Source organism: Diprion similis, chromosome 13 (assembly GCF_021155765.1).
Source record: "Diprion similis isolate iyDipSimi1 chromosome 13, iyDipSimi1.1, whole genome shotgun sequence".
NCBI lineage: Eukaryota > Metazoa > Arthropoda > Insecta > Hymenoptera > Diprionidae > Diprion > Diprion similis.
Genome location: NC_060117.1, coordinates 6,291,571 through 6,309,248, shown reverse-complemented (window position 1 = coordinate 6,309,248; position 17,678 = coordinate 6,291,571). Strand labels below are relative to the sequence as shown.

Below are 17,678 nucleotides of genomic sequence, written 5' to 3'. Positions count from 1 at the left end.
ATTTTAAAACCACTTCATACAGCACCTCTCTATTGGGATTATCATTTTGCAACGCGTCATCTGGTGGAAAAAAATTGCCACCATTGAAATTAAAAACTTAGGTTATGTGGTGATAAAATGGCGCTGACAACCACGCTCTGACGTCATGGGGACATTTTTCAATTAGGAAAGCGATGTTATTTTAAATGCGAAACATCAGGAAGTAGTTGAGTGTCAGCTGTTTTCGTCCCTTTAACTCGTCAATTTAAAGGTCGGAAATAATCATCTAATACTATAGTATGTATTGTTTTATCGATACTCTTATCGCTGTAGGTATATATAGAGGTAAGGTACGTCACGAAACTGTGCCTGTATTATGCTTCCTTCCCGAAGACTTCGGTTCGAAAATCTCGACTATGGAGGTCGGTGAACCAAAAATCTCTACCCAAGTTCATTAATTTTAATATGAAATATACGCACATCAAGCATTAATTGAATTATTATCTTTGCATGCTACAATAATCTCTTTGCAAATACAAAAATAATAATAATATCGATGCTTTGTTTCAAATCACTTTGAAATTAAAAAAAAAAATCTGTAAGTCAATTCCTTCGATTTCATTCTCATGTCATGGTTCATGTTATGTGGAAGACTATTTTTTCATATAAATTCACTGAAAGCTTTTCATTAGAATTGTAAAAAATAATATTCTGTATAAAATGAACCATCGTAGAGTTATCAATTCAAATGAATCTAGTAGATTTTCGTTGATCTTTCTCTTTCTCTTTCGTTGAAGGCTGAAACGTTGTTTCGGGCTTTAAATCTCGAAAACCGTGTAACATGTGTAACAATCGAAATTATCATACAGAATTAAATACAGATTTTTTCTCTCTCCCTTATAAAAATGAAAAATTTGACTTCCTCATATGTCGTTATAGTAATAAATAAAAAAAAAATGAATTATTCAGTATCAAAATCGAAAAATTATAACAGCTACGAACGGTTGAAAATTTAAATAATATTTCATCTCCACGCGACATTTATGGACTACTTCGAACGTGGATTTCATCCCCGTAATTTCAGCCCTTTGCAGGGTTGGCTTCTACTTTATCGTGTTGCTATGGCGACCATTCGTTCATTTGTTTTTAATCACTGAACTGATGAAAAAGTGAGAGTAGCTACAAGGGGCGGGGTTCCCCGTTTTGCCAACCATTCGAGTGTGTTTCTCTCCGACTTCGTTCTGTGATTCCCCTCGCTTACATGATTCTCTTCCCTCCTCTTGAAATGCCAGGCGTTTCAAAGAATTCAGCACTAATTACGAATTCAGGACTCAAACTTGCTTACTTCAAAATTCTAATTGAGCACACTTCACATGTGATTTTTCATGCTAACCTCAAAGTACAGCAGTTGCATCTTAAAAAGCGTAATTTTGCAGCTTAAGTATCTACTAATTACTCATTTACCAGAAGAAAATCTGTCCAAAATTTTACGGTAGTAGAAAAAAAGGTGTAACTACTGTACTAGAAACAAAACGTTAGAATCGTATTAGAAACGCCAGTGTTCAACAATTTTTAACATTCGCATTGGAAACTCGTTTCTTTCGTTCATATAATTAATCTTATTTGTATCATTTAGCTTCATTTTTATCAGACAGTAAAAACCCAATTTTTTCAGTTACACAGTTTTTTTACCCACTTTTTTCCTGACTTCTAATTCTAAGGTTCCAGCCTGTTCACCCTTAACTTTCAAAGGAGCTACTCGGGTCTTTAAACTCTAATATATCGAGTGATTGAACAGTGTAACTATATTCTTGCACGACACATGCTTACGTAATTACTTTCCAACACCACGTCGTCCCTCTTCTCCACCCCTAACTGCCTGCAGTCTTCTTACCCTCGAGGGTAAATGCTCTATGATTGCCACTACACATCAAAAGATCCAAGAGGTGCAGAACCCCTGCAGAGCCAATGCCAGCTTTGAAGGAACGCTTTAATCTCCAGGATATTGAAAGAATTTACTCAATCAAGCGTGACCAATGAATCAATTCAGGTATAATTTTTTCTAAATCCGAATCATCGATATTCGTGCGTATGAAGATCAATAAGTTAGACTTTATGCGTGTTAATAGAGACCATCGTCCGAATTACGAGGCGGTTTCTACTGTTTCTGAAACATGTATCTTTTTACTCGGGATTAAAATCTGTTTAATAACTAAAGAGATAGAAAAAAATAATTGACTAGCAATATAATTTGCAGAGTGTAAAAATTTACTGGCGCTTTGACGGAAATGAAAAATGACAGAACTTCTCCGAATTCTTATTTTGCGGAAAGTCGTGACAAGTAAACAAGTTGTAAGGGTGTTATATCTGATATAGTGAACAAAGTTTGACGGTAAGGTAAGAATAAAATCGGCAGAGAAACATGGGCGTGTGTGAAAAATATTCGTTGATCGTAGAGAAAGTTGAAAAATCATTCATCCGTGAAAAATTAATCCATAAATTTTATGTGTTGTACGTACTCGAAATCTCGCAAAGCACCGTAAATTGTGAGGGAAAGTAAAAGAAAAGAATTTCGTCGGAGGAAAAAACTCTTCCGCGGAACTTTTGGTACAACTGTCGTTACTATGTGCGACGAAAAAGTTCAACAATGTCCGGGGAAAGTGGCGCGCGGAAAATGGGTCAACAAAGTCTCAAAGTACTGAAATGGTGAAGTCTTATAATCGAATTTCCCATATCAGTCGCAAAAACTGACACGCGATTAGATTCTCACATTTTTCAAAATTACGGAAGAAAGAATCGTCTTTTCTCACTTGTTTCTCTGATTTTTTTTTTTTTTTTTTGTTTAGCAGTGGCAATAATTACTGCCTTAAAATTTTCCAGAATGATAATTTCGCTCTTTAATGTAGATCTTAAAACGAGCCAGAGTAGATTTTCGGCGAGACGTTGCACGTGCTCGGGGATTATATTTGCAATCAACTTTCCAATTCGATAAATCTAGGGCTCGAGTGATTTTAACGATTCACCGAGCATTAAGGGTTCTGGCGCCGTCGCGACGCTTCAGGGGAAGCTTTATCGCATATGTAGTAACAGAAACAGCAAAACACATTTTTCATATTTTACAATATTCCAACTTTCCAGGAAGATCTGCCGTGCAATAAGAATAATGTATGAACTTAAGTAATGTTACGTTTTTCATAAAATAACTGTAGTTGAAAAATTGTTTACAAAAAGCTTGCTTTTATAATTATTACCATGAATTTGAAATCTCATTTTACACACTTGCGTTAACTGATAATAGATGAAAACAAACTTTGGGTATGGAATATTTGCTTTTCTTTACTGCATACAGGCTTTTGTGAAGATATCAATAAAGTTTTAAGTATTCAACTCCGTCACTCGAAGGAAGCTGTAACTCAAGTCTATCCACCCAAATGCATCGAATAACATCCGTTGAGGATTCGCAGATTCACACCAACAAGTGTACTTCTTCTTATGACATCTTCTTGTTTGACAAATCTATCCCATATGGGTACCATTCTAATAATATCTTCCAAAAGCTTGACAAATATTCTCTCTGTAAAATTACACATTTATAGCCGAGATTGCTCTAATTAACTGATATTCGATTTTTCAGTTACAAGCGTAACTGTTATAATAAATAATTTTTTTTTTTTTTTCAACCTCAATAATAGTAAGCGAGGAACTTGTACGTATTGAACAAAAAGACTTTTCAAGTGTGGCAAGTGATGAAGAAAAAAGAAAATGGAGAATTTTTATACCCTTTATCAAAGACTTCCTTATGACTTCATCCCCTCGCGCAGATCCTACGAGCCTTTGTCAGTCCGATCCGCTAGTCACTAGTGACTAGGCCGTACTTAACTATTGATCATATACCCTTCCCCCTCGCCGCCCGTCGTCATTGACAGAATTTCTATACCCTTTGTAAATGCCCACCCCCTAATCTTCGAAGAACATGAAAATTGCTGAAGCTCACCATTAGTTTATCAGACGGAGAATAATAAATTTGAGAAAAAAATGACATCAATGATGAAAATGGTCTTTTAATGAGACTGGTTGCTTTTAACTCAACTCCAGCCTGAAACGGTGATCAGCCCCCTTAAACCGGATCTAAAAGTAGAAACAAGCTACCTTGGCGCCTGCAGATTGGCAACTAGGGTTACAGTTGCCATGTCAGGCACGAAATTGTAGCTCTCGATTGCCTATCCTTAGGCGCAAAAGTGGCTTGTTTCCATGCTACCTATAATAAGCTCATAGTCATGATAAAAACACATCATATTGACACATTAAATCAGTTAATTAAAAATTACAATAGAGTCTAAAAAATTTTGAAATTCGATGTTGACTCAAATTTCTCAACGGTAACTAATTACCAGTGTTAAATTGAGTTAGATTATAACCCTCGCATATAAAAATATTTGTGAAGCCACAAAGGCAAGCAAATAAATAAAACACGACTGCTGTTGTATTCACTAAAAATATTGACCTCCTTCGTTTCTTTGTTCCATTTCAGAACAACTCTTGGAGAAAAATAAGAGCACAAAGAGGCTGCGCAGTGCCGAGAGGACGCAGAGGACACACCGCCCTCGTCCATCGAGGACAGATGTTGATATACGGTGGCTATCAGGACCTTCGAGGGAGTTCGCCAGAGCTATGGGCCTTCCACTTCGGTAACTTGACCTGCAGGATATGTTTATCGATTTATCATTAAATTCATATTATTCAAGTCTACATTATAGGAGTCAAAAATTTATGCGCGCCTGGAATAAGCAATCTGCAAAACACTCGATAATACTGTTGCCAAATATTGCGTCATATTTTTGCCGACTCATATAATCATTCACCTTAATTGTACGCATATGCTTTGTTCTAATATTTTGTCTGAAGCTGTAAAGGATTACGAGTACGCTTGCAGACTTTAAGAAAAATACTTATCATCGGGAAAAGGGCCGCACTTTTTACAAACAATTTCGTTTTCGTAACTCCTGCGGAATACCCGGAATCCCCATAATTTTTAGTTGCTGTTAACCACAGGTTGATGGGCCGAAAGCTGTTTGACATTTGAGTGGACCATTAGTCTGACATATTGAGCATGAATCGCATCGTTGAAACAGACTATATTTCACGTCTGAACTGCGGGGATGTCATATCGTGTGTATGAGATTTTTATGGCTAGACTCGTGAAGACTGCAGTCTGAAATGATACGTATTCCACAAACTGGACGGGACGAATACTTCTTTGTTATATGAGGCCTTTTTTCCATCACGTCACAATGTTGAGGTTCCTGTGTAACTTTATACGTGACAAGTGATCAGAAATATATATTATTCTTTTATAGCCTACATTGTGCCAAATGTCACTATAAACCTTTTAACTTTTATTATACTTACCTATATATAGACACTCAACGTTCATGCATGGTTTATTATTTTACGATGGTTAAGTAGTGTGGCACGCTTTTTGCAAAAGCCAGGCAAACATGAAATTCGGTCAAACATTGTAATACCACAGAAAAAGAAGTGGTCACGTCATATTATTACACATTGTCAGATCCAAAATCTAACTGTCAATGTAATAGTGAGACTTTTTAATGTCTAATATTGAATTATTTTGTGGAAATGTTACATCGATAATTTAACACAGGAATAATCCTCCTGTAGTTATGCAATTCAGAGTATATTTACCAAAATCTGCCTGCATTTATGCAACCCAGGATACATATTGGCAATATCCGCCTGTAGTTATGCAATTCAGAGTACATTTCACTGATCGACATTTAGGTGATATGTACTCTGAATTGCATAGATGCGGGCGGATTTGTCTCGGTATGTTGAATTGTTCACGTAAAATTTGCACGAATCAACCCGAAATAATCTTACTCATGCCTGGAACTGATAGATCACGCGTAAAACCTACAGACCCCGTATTTGCCAATTGAATCACAGAATGTCAGGTCTGATCTGCAAATATTACGGGTATATACCCATCCAATCAAATCTGATACTACATCCACGATCATATATAAGCAGATCTGATTGAATGAAATATCAGAGATTTGACCATAATTCATGATTACATCTAATTATGCAGTATAACGATCAATTCTGATATCTCATGTGATTAGATGTGATTTTTATAGTAGTTTGTGGTTTTTCTTTTTTATCGTTCTTTGGCCCACGTGTGCCTTTTTTTTTTACTATGATTACAATATGCGCAGAAACGGAATCATGGCATTTACTCTCATCGAGCGAATGCGGTCCAGCAGCAAGACACAAGCATTCGGCAGTGCTTCACGAAGATGCGGTTTACATTTACGGCGGTATGACAGATCTGCAGGAGAGAAGCGACTGTTGGCGGTGGGACGTCAATACAGCCTCGTGGTGTTTGCTCAAAAGTAAACCTGGTCCAGGACCTCTTCACGGACACGCTGCGTGCAGGTTGCCCAGCTGCATGCTTCTATTCGGTGGCGAAAGCGGCGGGTTGCCCACCAACGAACTATGGAGGTTTCATTTCGGTCAGTCGAAAGATATACGTCGAAAGATCGACTCGCGCCTAAATAAATTACATGTAAAAAACAGTACATTACCAAAAAGCAGTTCAAGCGAGAAGTAAGCTAGCATGAAATAATGGATAGCTAAATCTGTAACGTCATGAGGTACACAAAGAGAGTACACAAAAAATTTAGCGTCTCAGAATCTGTTACCGCACGTTTATAACGTTTGAAACAGAATTTTTATTTTATACTCTATCGAATGATTTTCAGGTACTGAGACTTGGGAGAAACTTTGCGTACCTGGGCTGAAGCCACAACCAAGAGCGGAAAGTGTGGCTCTCGCGGTTTCCGAGCTTCTACTTCGAGGCTCGTGTATCGATCATCCCAAGGCTAGATTTCGGAGCCAAAGACCCAGGCTGTCGTCGAACAGGGTCTCACCGTCTGAGGCCTCAACAAGGCCCAGTTTTCTTAAGGAAATCTCGAAACTGTCGCAGATAAACCTTTCGAGATTAAGCCACCCCGCGAAGTGCAGCTACTCTGTACTTAGTGGCCAAGAAGACAACGAAGAGAGTCCAAAAGAAGTACGTGATTACCTACTCTCATAAATTTTTTCTCCCCTTTCTTAAGGTAATTTTAAACTAAGTCATCATTTCCAGGTGAATTCGTACTACCCATTTCAACAAGTCGACGTTGAAGTGGCCGAGTCGACGACAGGGATGGTCAAATCCCGCAGTGCCAATGCACTGGCTAAACGACGCCAAAAACTTCCCGAACTTCCAAAAACGGCGGAAACTCGTTCGACGTCGGGAATGATCCGTGATCCGATTTCTGTGCCAAATTTTCGGGCCTTAACCTTGCCTACCCCAGTGCTTACCCCAGTAGAAGCCGCGAGGCTCGTTTTCGTTGATCCAGATGAAGATACCGATGACGAGTACAATAAGGATCCACCAACCACGAGACTCATCGAAGTCGCAGAGGCGGAGCCAAGGTATTTTCGAGTTTTCGAAAGAAAATCAATGTCGAATAGTTGTAGATTGAGATCTTTGCTGTAAAGTTACATAGAACAATATGGCGTTGAACTCGGTGATCAGCTGATCGTCTTCAGTAAATTTTACAAATATCAAGACACAGTGGACATCGTGTACGTTGTCAGACTTTTGTTCTGAAATATTAAAACAATGTAACCAGTCATGCATAAGATATGCGATAAAAATCATTAAATATTTAACAGAGTTGGTTAGGTGCAGATTTTATTGCCACGAAATGGCATCTTTTGAATATCACTACCCCAATGAACTTGAACTTGAGACAAGGCAAAGACTTGATTTTGTAAACTTAGTCTTGCATAAAAAACAAATATGGTGGCAAAAATGTCTTTAATTCAAATTCATATGGTTCCACTTGACAGGACAGTATTTCATAGAATCAAATGACATTCATTTGAACTAGGAAAACATTAATTCTTTCGCCATATTTAGTAACATCAACAAGTCATTCCTCTGTGTTTACTTTCGTCTTGGCAATTACGGGAAAGAAAATTAAAATTAATCGAAATAGCGAATCAAAATTTCAAATAATCGATTAATTGATGGATTGAAGCAAAACAATTACCCAGAACTTACAACTGATCAAGTAACAATAAAAACTTCAACTTTGAAACTATACTGCTCCCTGAATCTGTTAAAAAATATTCGCTTGACATTTTGCAGGGATTTTGCATCAGTTCATCAGGCCTACCAGCCACCAACACGTGGCGACAGTTACACTTCCCACCTCTACGAGGCAGTTCAAACCCCGAAAACTCCGACTACAACGAAGATCCCAACCTCGGCATCGGTAAGATTCGCAGACCTTGAAGAGGGCGAGGAATCGACCTCTGATTACGCGAGCATCGAAGCTCGTAGTCCCGGCGATCCTCTGGGAGATGACGACTGGCCCAAAAAGTCGTCGAAACAGAAGATAATTCGTGAAGGACAGTTCGGATTTTGCAATCCGAACTATTTGGGCCTCGAGATGAACGTCGACGCGAAATACGCCAAGATGCTTAACAGTCCGCCTGACAGCGTCCTCGAGGATGGACCGGGCCGATCGGCGTCACAGACATTCGAGGAACTCCTCGAACTCCAGGAAATGAGACCTCGGGCTCCGCCGAAGAGCCTGCCCTTAGGATCACCCTCGAGACGAGCCCTCAGCGCCTCCAGAGCTGAAAGACAGAGGGCCAAAATGGCCGCCACAGAGGCGAACACTCCAGGACCTGCGCCGCTCTACGTCTTCTTGGTTGGCGGTAAGGAAAAGGGTCAGGTCACCGTATTCGCCAGGCCCGTTTCATTGTGGAAGTTGCAACTCGCCCCGCACATATTCTGAATCGTAACTATATAATTAGCTCTATTATTTACGGTACAAGGCTCAAAAATCATCATTATCCAGTGCCAAGATTATATAATTATGTTTTTCCAAAAGTAACGCTACAGCAGTCTCGAACTCTCTTCGATTTTATGATTGAACGAGCTATTTTTTTTTTTTTTTTTTTGCCTTATTTTTCTTTTTGGATCAAACGAAGTGACTCATTTTTAACAGATTTGGAGTCAAATTTGTAGGGCTGAAATCGTAAGGATATCATTTAAGTGTGAGGGAAAGATTGGAGAAAGATTAGAAAATCGAAGGGTGAAAACATAGGATTTTCAAATATATGACAGTTTGTTTTATTGTGTTTCAAAATACAGATTATTTTAAAATGCAAATCAGTAAATCAAAATTTTGAAGTATAGAACCGTTAGTATTCTAATTTCGAAAGAAGCTACAAAAATCAGTTTAAAATTAAATCAGTCCTTAAATGTGAAACAGAGAGAATTCTCATTTCTATTAATTGAGTGCGAAACAAAGATGTGTTGCAGTGAGGTAGTACGCAGTAACAAATTTGAAAATCATCGTCGAACATCAATAACACAAGTGTAATGAGATTCGTGACACGATATTTCCCAGTCAGCCAAACGATAATGGCTGTGAAAAAATAACTTTACCTAAATGAGATTAAAAAACTAATAACTTACGAAATCAGAAAATACCGAACGATTTCTAACTTTATTGACTCTGCAATTATTGCAGCGACTATTCGATTTATTAACTATATAACATTAAACAAAAATTAGTGCCACTTATCTTAAAATTATAGCTCAAAGGCTTAGGGCATCGTCGATGTACGAAGCAATATACTTATCTATGCATTAAATTATTTAAGTTTATGACAAAGATATGAAAATCATTTAAAATGGACTGAAATGCGCCAAATTATAAATACCTACGTTGGTAGTGAAAGGCTACGTACAGTATAAACGTAAAGTGGAAGATGGTAGGTCAATTACAGTGTTCTGTAAAAATGATCTCAAACACTGCTTGGTGAGATTAAAAAATTTCACAAAAATACCTCTTCCGAGGCTTTCTTCGAATGTTAATCGTAAAAACAGAAATTTAGATCCCAGAAAACTGAGGAGAAAATAAATGTATTGATGAGATCGTAGTGACAGCAAAATATCTAAAGAAAAGTCTGCAGTAAGAAAAAAATTGAATAACCGAAATATGGAATACCTTCTAGAAAAATATCAGAGTTATGTAACAAATGAAAAAGAAATATTTTCAGCAAGATATCAAATTATATTAGACTACTTCGTAATGTTTTGTTATTTCAATTTTTTTTTCTCAAATACCGTGTAATTAAGAAGACGAATGAGCTTACTTTGTAATAACAGGGGTGACTCAATTATAAATATACATACAACATAGAAAGTACATTACATGAAATTGTATAACACCGCTATTATCTTATACAGTTTAAATCTAGAGGCAACTATGTGGAAAATGATTCTAGCCTTCTGCTTGAAAACAGCAACAATAGCTAGACATAAGACTGTCAATTTTATTGCTGACTATCATAACGTAATAAGGTGAATCTACGTGTGATAATTATTATTTTGTTATGTAGATTTAGCATAAAATCAAATGCTAAAGTATTTTGTTTACATAATGCAATCAAAAATATTGCGAAAGGATCTAAATCTCAACATACGATCAAGAAATACATTTGAAAAGAGATTTGAAAATTCAACACTCAATCTGAAGCTTTCAGAAATGTCAACAAAGAATCAAAAATTACTAAATTACATTTTATTTTCGCGTGGAAAAAGTTTTTTTTTTTTCAAACTACACTCAAATCCAACTTTGGCATCGATTAGACTGAGTCCATAAATTAATAAAAACTGTAGTGTGTAACTTTGGTGAAACCGTTATGACTATCTCATAAAATCAAATAAGGCTTGACTAAATACAGTAGTATTAATTTTATTGAAATGTTCTAAACAATTTGAGAAAAAAAGACGGGAGTATTTTGGTCGCTCAGGATCTGTTGGATGTTGTATTATTATAGGCATAGTTGTTATATAGAAATAAATTGGTTAGATAATTGTAATATTTAGTCGAGAAGACGAGTCGGTTAAATGAATGTCGAGCAATTGCTGCTTTCACAGTTCGACTATAAACATTTGTAACTCATCGCCTCTTAACAAAATTAGTTACTCGATCGAAAATATAATTGCAAATACTTTCAAAAAAACTTTATATCCACGTACTGAATCAAAATTATTCTTCAGCACTAGAGTCATGAGAAATTAACAACTGTCAAGAAAAATATTCGTGTTTCCGATCAAGAAATCTGTAGAAAAGATCAAAAAATATATAGAAAAAACACCTTATCATTCGTATTTTCATTACTTTTTACATGCGGTAGTTAGATGTTCGAGTGAAGGACAGAAAAATACTGCGAATCATCCAATTACTGTAGAACAAACACATAACTTTGAACCGATTAATTCCCGACTGTGAATCCATCGACTGTAATTGTGTACATGTATCTATATTACAGTAGTCAAGTAGCCTCCTAAGTTTTGTGTAATTAGAGATTAGAACATTGCGATGTGAAGTCTCACGTTCTTGTAGAATTTTTACGCCTACGAAGGCCCACACATGTAATCCATCCATACGTAGAATTTGGCAAACGTAGCTTGTCACGTGCTGGACTTTGAGAGTCACTTCAATATGACATTCATGATATCAAATATGATTTTATTTTCTGAACGTAAGGCCAGTTTATTTATTTATTTATTTATTTTTTTGCTTATACAGACTAGATGTAAATGTGCTACTCAAATTGACGACTTTTTTCTTCTTACGGTTAGTCTATTAAAAAATCGGGTCTTGTGCAATATGAAAAAATAGATTATTTACACCAGAGATAAAGACTAAGTCTAGTTTAAGTTTGACGATTCATAATTCAAATGAAACTGGTAAATTTGCAAACTAGTCCATAGTTTTGAGGGAAGTGCTTTACAATGTCCAGTCGCAGGCTACACAAGCCTGAAAATCAATGTTTTCCATTTGTAGATGTAGATACTTCAATATCTCTATGTACAAAGAATATAGACTTTAATGTTTCGTATCCATAATAACATTTTGTCATATAAACCCCTAGATACGTGTATTTGGCGTCTCAGTGTCGTGACTGAAATACTATGTTCCTCCCGCCAGATAATTAATTGTGTGTCCAAACCTCTTATACAGCTTCCGGTTTTCATTCCACTGTCGTTTACCAACCAGCTTTAGTTAAAGCACCTACGCAAAATTAGTCGTTTACAAATTTTTAAAGTAAATGAAGTCAGCAAAAATTATCATCGCCTGACAAAAAATAATTATAACAATTAGAATTCGAAGAAGTTTGTATCCGTGTTACTCACATTAATAGGAAATTACGCGCGGTGACATATTGTTACGGCACTGACATACTATTATTCAATTAACTTATTAAAATTTCTTATAATTATGTAAGATACGAGCCTAGTAAACTAAAAATTAAGGAATATATTGGTTAGATATAACGTTATGTTCACTAGTCATTTCTGTATTATGAAACCCATTGTAATTAAGTTTCGTAGCAGGTATCCATGAAATCTTAAGTATTATAATTCTCATTCTAGTCTATTATAAATACATTCTGTATAATTGGAATCCACGTTTTGGATTATCATGTAATTGTTGTAACGGAATATAGTATTATTATTCCTAGCAATTAAAGTACACAATATATGATTCGATAAAAAAAGTTTGAAAAATTGGGAAAAATATCACCTGATCATTTGTTCTTTATCGTTCAATTGTCAATCTTTTTCCTTTACAATTGTCACAGTTGACACGTCAATTATCCACTACAGGCACTGCAAAATGCTTATTTACCGATTATTCTTGCACGGTGCTTTTCACCAAGCTGAAACAGTCGATAATACTTAAAACAATACAAATAGATATAGCAAATCGAACGGTGAACTGAATACTCGTGCCGCCTGTAAGCAGGCAACCTAAATGTCATTAATGAAATGTCGTTTGCGTTGCCTGCTTACAGGCAGATAAAACCACGCATGTGAATGCCTGATCCGCCTACAAACAGGCAACTCAAATGGCATTAATGAAATGTCGTTTGCGTTGCCTGCTTACAGGCACATACAACCACTCGTACGAATGCCTGATCCGCCTACAAACAGGCAACTTAAATGGCATAAATGTAATTTTCTTTGCGCTGCCTGCTTGCAGGCGAATAAAACTACTCGACCGCTTCCAAGCGGTTGTCGCTGAAACTAAGGAATAATTGATATGAACGGATAGAACCTGAACTCACTGGATAAATTTTCTCAGTTTCACGCGACTACTCGGACGGTCCACATCGTCTTGCCGTCGCTTGGCATCGCTACGTCGTCGGTTAGAAAAATTAGTTTTTTTTATGCCGTGACGCGCACGCGTGTAACTCTGTGAATTATGTGACGACAGACGTCAGCCCCAGCAGCGAGTCGTGGAGCAAGCAGCTCGTAATACTTTGTGACGCCAACAGGAGTGACAGACGATGTAAGGTGAGCAATTTACCAATCTTAATGAATTATTGCATCCGTTCTCTTTATAGTGCCCAGTAACTGCTCGCCGCTTATACTCACGGATTCTCGTATGCATGACGTTAAAATTTTTCCCACTGCTTAGCTATCGTTTTTGGACAATACAGTGGATCGAACGTAAATAACACGCCCGCCGCCCGTACGTTCGATTGTCTGTAAACAGTTCGATGTTCCATCGCTCGTCTTTTTTTTTTTTTTCTTTTTTTTTGTTCCCTCCCCCCTTCTTCTTATTTCTGTATAACTTATTACTCCCGTTGTTCGAATTGCAATTCTCTGTGACTTTGTTTAACCGTTCTAGTGGCGGTAGATCTTATCTTTTTTTTGCAAAGTACCGCATATCATGACGAACCAGAAATTTTAATACACCGTTAAATGCAGTTGACAGTTGATATCTTCAAGACTCTACTTTCTTACAAAATCTTATGTAAACATTTTTCCTCATTTATTAGTCAAACAATAAACGCTATCACAAAATCACATGGCATTTTAAGTAATCCTACACGAAAAAACGTCGAGTATACTAAATTGTACTTATTCTTTACAATTTAATCTTATTACAATAATTTCTAGGATTGTGTATAATCTATCAATTTTGTCATCAATTTATCCTTAATTAATCTAGCATATCGTTTTCCTTTGAAAATTTTTTTTTATTACGTTTAATTGAAAAAAAGATACAAGATACACTCATACCATAAAAAACTTTGAAGCTTTTCTCAATCTAACTTTATAAAATCTTTATTTTCACCCAGAGAAATATTGTCAAAGTCGTTCCAATATTGTAAATAGTGATTTTCTCTTCCATATTATCTTACATTAACGTCATCAACGTCAATTTAACAAATCAAATAAATGTACGACAAAGTAATCATGCTCGTCGACGCAATAATATTTGTAACTTGAAATCATCCTTTAGTTTGAGTACTGAACTTAGATCGACGCGAATATCGCTTCGGTTGCGCGATTGACTCACTCGCACTGGTTGACAGTGAAAGCCAAAGCTAACGATGCGTAAAATATCTTGTTTTCAATTTAAGGGTGCAACTGCGATCAAGGAAATTACACTGTTGATGTAGCCACGTTGGCGTGGAGGGCAGAATATCAGGGGTGCAAGAGGGATTGGCAGAATAGGTAGACGCAGGCAGAGCGGCGGGGGCGGGGGAGGAGGACCCAGAGGTGGCATGACGCGACCTCCCAACAATGATAATCTCCTGACCTTCAAACTAGTAGTTGTCGGGGATGGAGGCGTTGGAAAAAGTGCCCTAACGATACAATTCTTCCAAAAACTCTTTGTCACCGATTACGACCCGACGATAGAAGACAGCTACATTCAACACACGGAGGTGGACAAGCAATGGTGCATTCTGGATGGTAAATCACTTTCATTTATATTTCTAACTGGGATTCCAAACTTCTAATCTCGATTATCGACGACAAGCAATTATTCAATTTCATTGGGATTAGTTTTATTTAAAAATCTCTAAATCAAACTTGACTATCTTTTTTTTTTCTCATCTTGTTTTTATAAGAAACAATTTATACGAAGCATCGTTAAATGATGTAAACTATTTTGCTCAGTGACACGTTTTTGCCATGCTCGGGATATCTGAAAAACTGTTCAACTGATTTACTTCAGTTTCATCTACCTTTTCATGACGATCCCACTTTTTTCAATACATTGTTTTTTTATTTATCTATCAAAATGTGGTATATCTTGAATAATTCGATGTCCAATTGTAAATCTCCAAGATTCCACGACCTTTTCAGATATCTACACGTATACACCCGCCTTAAGGGGGGGGTAAGGGTTTCAGCGTGAAAAAAAAACACTTTTTTTGTGAATGTTTTTTGAAATTATGGACCGAGCAAATTCATTAAAACCTTTTGTACATTATTAAGCATACTTTTAACAATATTCTGTAATTTTTTCATGCAGAAATATTGCAAAACAAGCCGGTGACAGAGCTTGCCCCAGAATGTCTTAGAAAAAAAACCATTTGCAGTGTTCACTATATCTCGGTCGGAAATTATCTGAAACCAAAATCCATTAAAATTTAATCAAAGTATTATCAAATCCTCCCCCCAACGTTCTACGATTATTTTTTTTTTCATTTCAAAATTTTTGGTGGCCATCTAAAGTGTAAACTGCTATTTTCCACGAAAAATTCCGCCATTTTGTGGGTGGGAAACCCCTTTAATGTTAAAAAAAAAATGTTAACTAAACGTTGGGGGAAGGTATTTTATATGTAGAAAATGTGTACCAAGTTTGAAATGAATCGGTCAAGTAGTTTGTAAATGGCAGTGAATACGGACTTTGAAAAAGTAGTTTTGCGAAAAACGCGTTTAAAGTTTATTGAGCTAAAAAAGTGAAGAAACAAAGCTCTGTCACCGGCTTGTTTTGCAATATTTCTGTATGAAAAAATTACAGAATATTGTTAAAAGTATGCTTAATAATGTACAAAAGGTTTCAATAAATTTACTCAATCCATACTTTAAAAAAAAATTCGCGAAAAAAGTGTTTTTTTTTTTACGCTGAAACCCTTACCCCCCCTTCAAGAGTTTTGATCAGATCGACTAAAAATTTTGAGAATATATTCCTGAAATGTTTAACAATAAGATGAGACAAAAAAAAAATTCGATTTTTCGAATGTGCAAACCCTTACCCCCGCCTTAACTTGCGTTCGTAAATTTTTTTCATAGTACTCGACACCGCTGGACAGGAGGAGTTCAGCGCCATGAGAGAACAATATATGCGCAAAGGAGACGGTTTTCTGCTGGTATATTCCGTCACGGACAAACAATCGTATGAGAATGTTGTCAACTTCTATACACAGATTTTGCGAGTCAAGGATCGCGATGTGTATCCAATGCTACTCGTCGCTAATAAAGTTGATCTTGTACATCTGAGGAAAGTGACCGAGGAACAAGGCAGGGAATTGGCGCATCGATTGGGAATTCCGTATATCGAAACTTCAGCCAAGGACCCTCCGCTCAATGTAGACGCCGCATTCCATGAGGTAATACTGCGATTACAATTAATAATACTACTATTAGTTATACTATTACTGAATAAATAAGTAAAGAAAGCATCGTGCTGCTTGAGCTTTTTTTTTGATTTGTTAATACGGAAGGGAATCACTTTGAACTCAAAACTATTATCCTTTGAACTTTCTATTTCCCTGAAGGCTGTTATTTGAATATCTATACGCTTCGCTAGATTAAAATGTTTCCTGAAAAATAAATTCAGCATGAGATTTTTTTCCCTAAACTTTAATGTTGGAAGTACATTTTCGTTCAATGATACGATAATATATGGAAATAACTTCTTAGGTAGTCCGTATAATCAGGAACCAGCCACCTGCAGAGTTGGAGAAAAATCGACGAAAACGAAGGCGATCAGGAAAGTGTAATCTTCTCTAAACTCGAAGCAGTTGGAAAGATTGTAGGAAATGGAATTTTCTAACAATGTTTGACCGTAAAATTTTATCAACTAAAACTCGGAATTTGATAGAGATATAATTAGTATTATTCCACAATGAAAGTGATGATTATTATTCTAATCGTTTTAAGTTCTTTTAAGATTTGTTTGATTGTTAGAAAAAAACATTTCTTATTTTCCACGTAAGAGTTTGTTGATATGGTCTCATCAAATCTCGTCATCTCACTCATTATCAAGAAATAGTTTAAAATTATATTTGAAGATGTATTCACTGGTATTATCGAGTTAGAAATAGCATGAAACCACTCGAACATCCGATGGCTTTTCATCTTTCAACTACAAAGTCAAAACGGATGTATCAATCAACACATGTACACATCAATTTTTTACCATCAACGAAATATGGAATTGATTATTTTGTATTCCGTAAATTTATAATCTATTGGGAAGCTGATTCATTCCCAAAAACTAAAAATCTTCGTCATCAAATGACTGTAATGATTTTTCTTTTCCTTTTAAACATATATGTAACAATTGCTGGTTAAAAACAAACCTTTGCAAGCTATGAAATTTATTTTAATTTTTTTTTTTAATATTCTAAAATTGATTTTTTTTTTTTTTTTATGATGGGAAGGAGTTAAAATTCCAGCTATTTACTAAATTAAATCGATTTTTATGATAAATATTTCATACTAGTTAAAACTTTATTTAACTTCTATATATACATTTTTTTTTTTTCTTTTTCATGTAATTTGCAGTATT

At 36.1% G+C, this 17,678-nt stretch overlaps 2 protein-coding genes across 2 annotated transcripts in view; both read left to right on the top strand.

Moving 5' to 3' along the window:
- The window catches only part of LOC124414128, a 33,798-nt gene extending 24,848 nt beyond the window's left edge, over positions 1-8,950 (top strand). Inside the window, exons 4-8 of the mRNA XM_046895054.1 lie at positions 4,511-4,667; positions 6,216-6,512; positions 6,762-7,072; positions 7,148-7,479; positions 8,201-8,950. Coding sequence (XP_046751010.1) covers positions 4,511-4,667; positions 6,216-6,512; positions 6,762-7,072; positions 7,148-7,479; positions 8,201-8,855 — 1,752 coding nt within the window. The 3' untranslated portion in view covers positions 8,856-8,950. The remainder of the gene's footprint in view (positions 1-4,510; positions 4,668-6,215; positions 6,513-6,761; positions 7,073-7,147; positions 7,480-8,200) is intronic.
- Positions 8,951-13,244: 4,294 nt separating this feature from the next.
- LOC124413785 (ras-related protein M-Ras-like) lies at positions 13,245-17,454 on the top strand. The gene is made up of 4 exons (XM_046894556.1): positions 13,245-13,438; positions 14,515-14,848; positions 16,178-16,494; positions 16,808-17,454. Exons 2-4 carry the CDS (start codon positions 14,659-14,661, stop codon positions 16,895-16,897), a joined length of 597 nt encoding a protein of 198 aa, XP_046750512.1. The 5' UTR covers positions 13,245-13,438; positions 14,515-14,658; the 3' UTR covers positions 16,898-17,454.
- Positions 17,455-17,678: the final 224 nt, after the last annotated feature.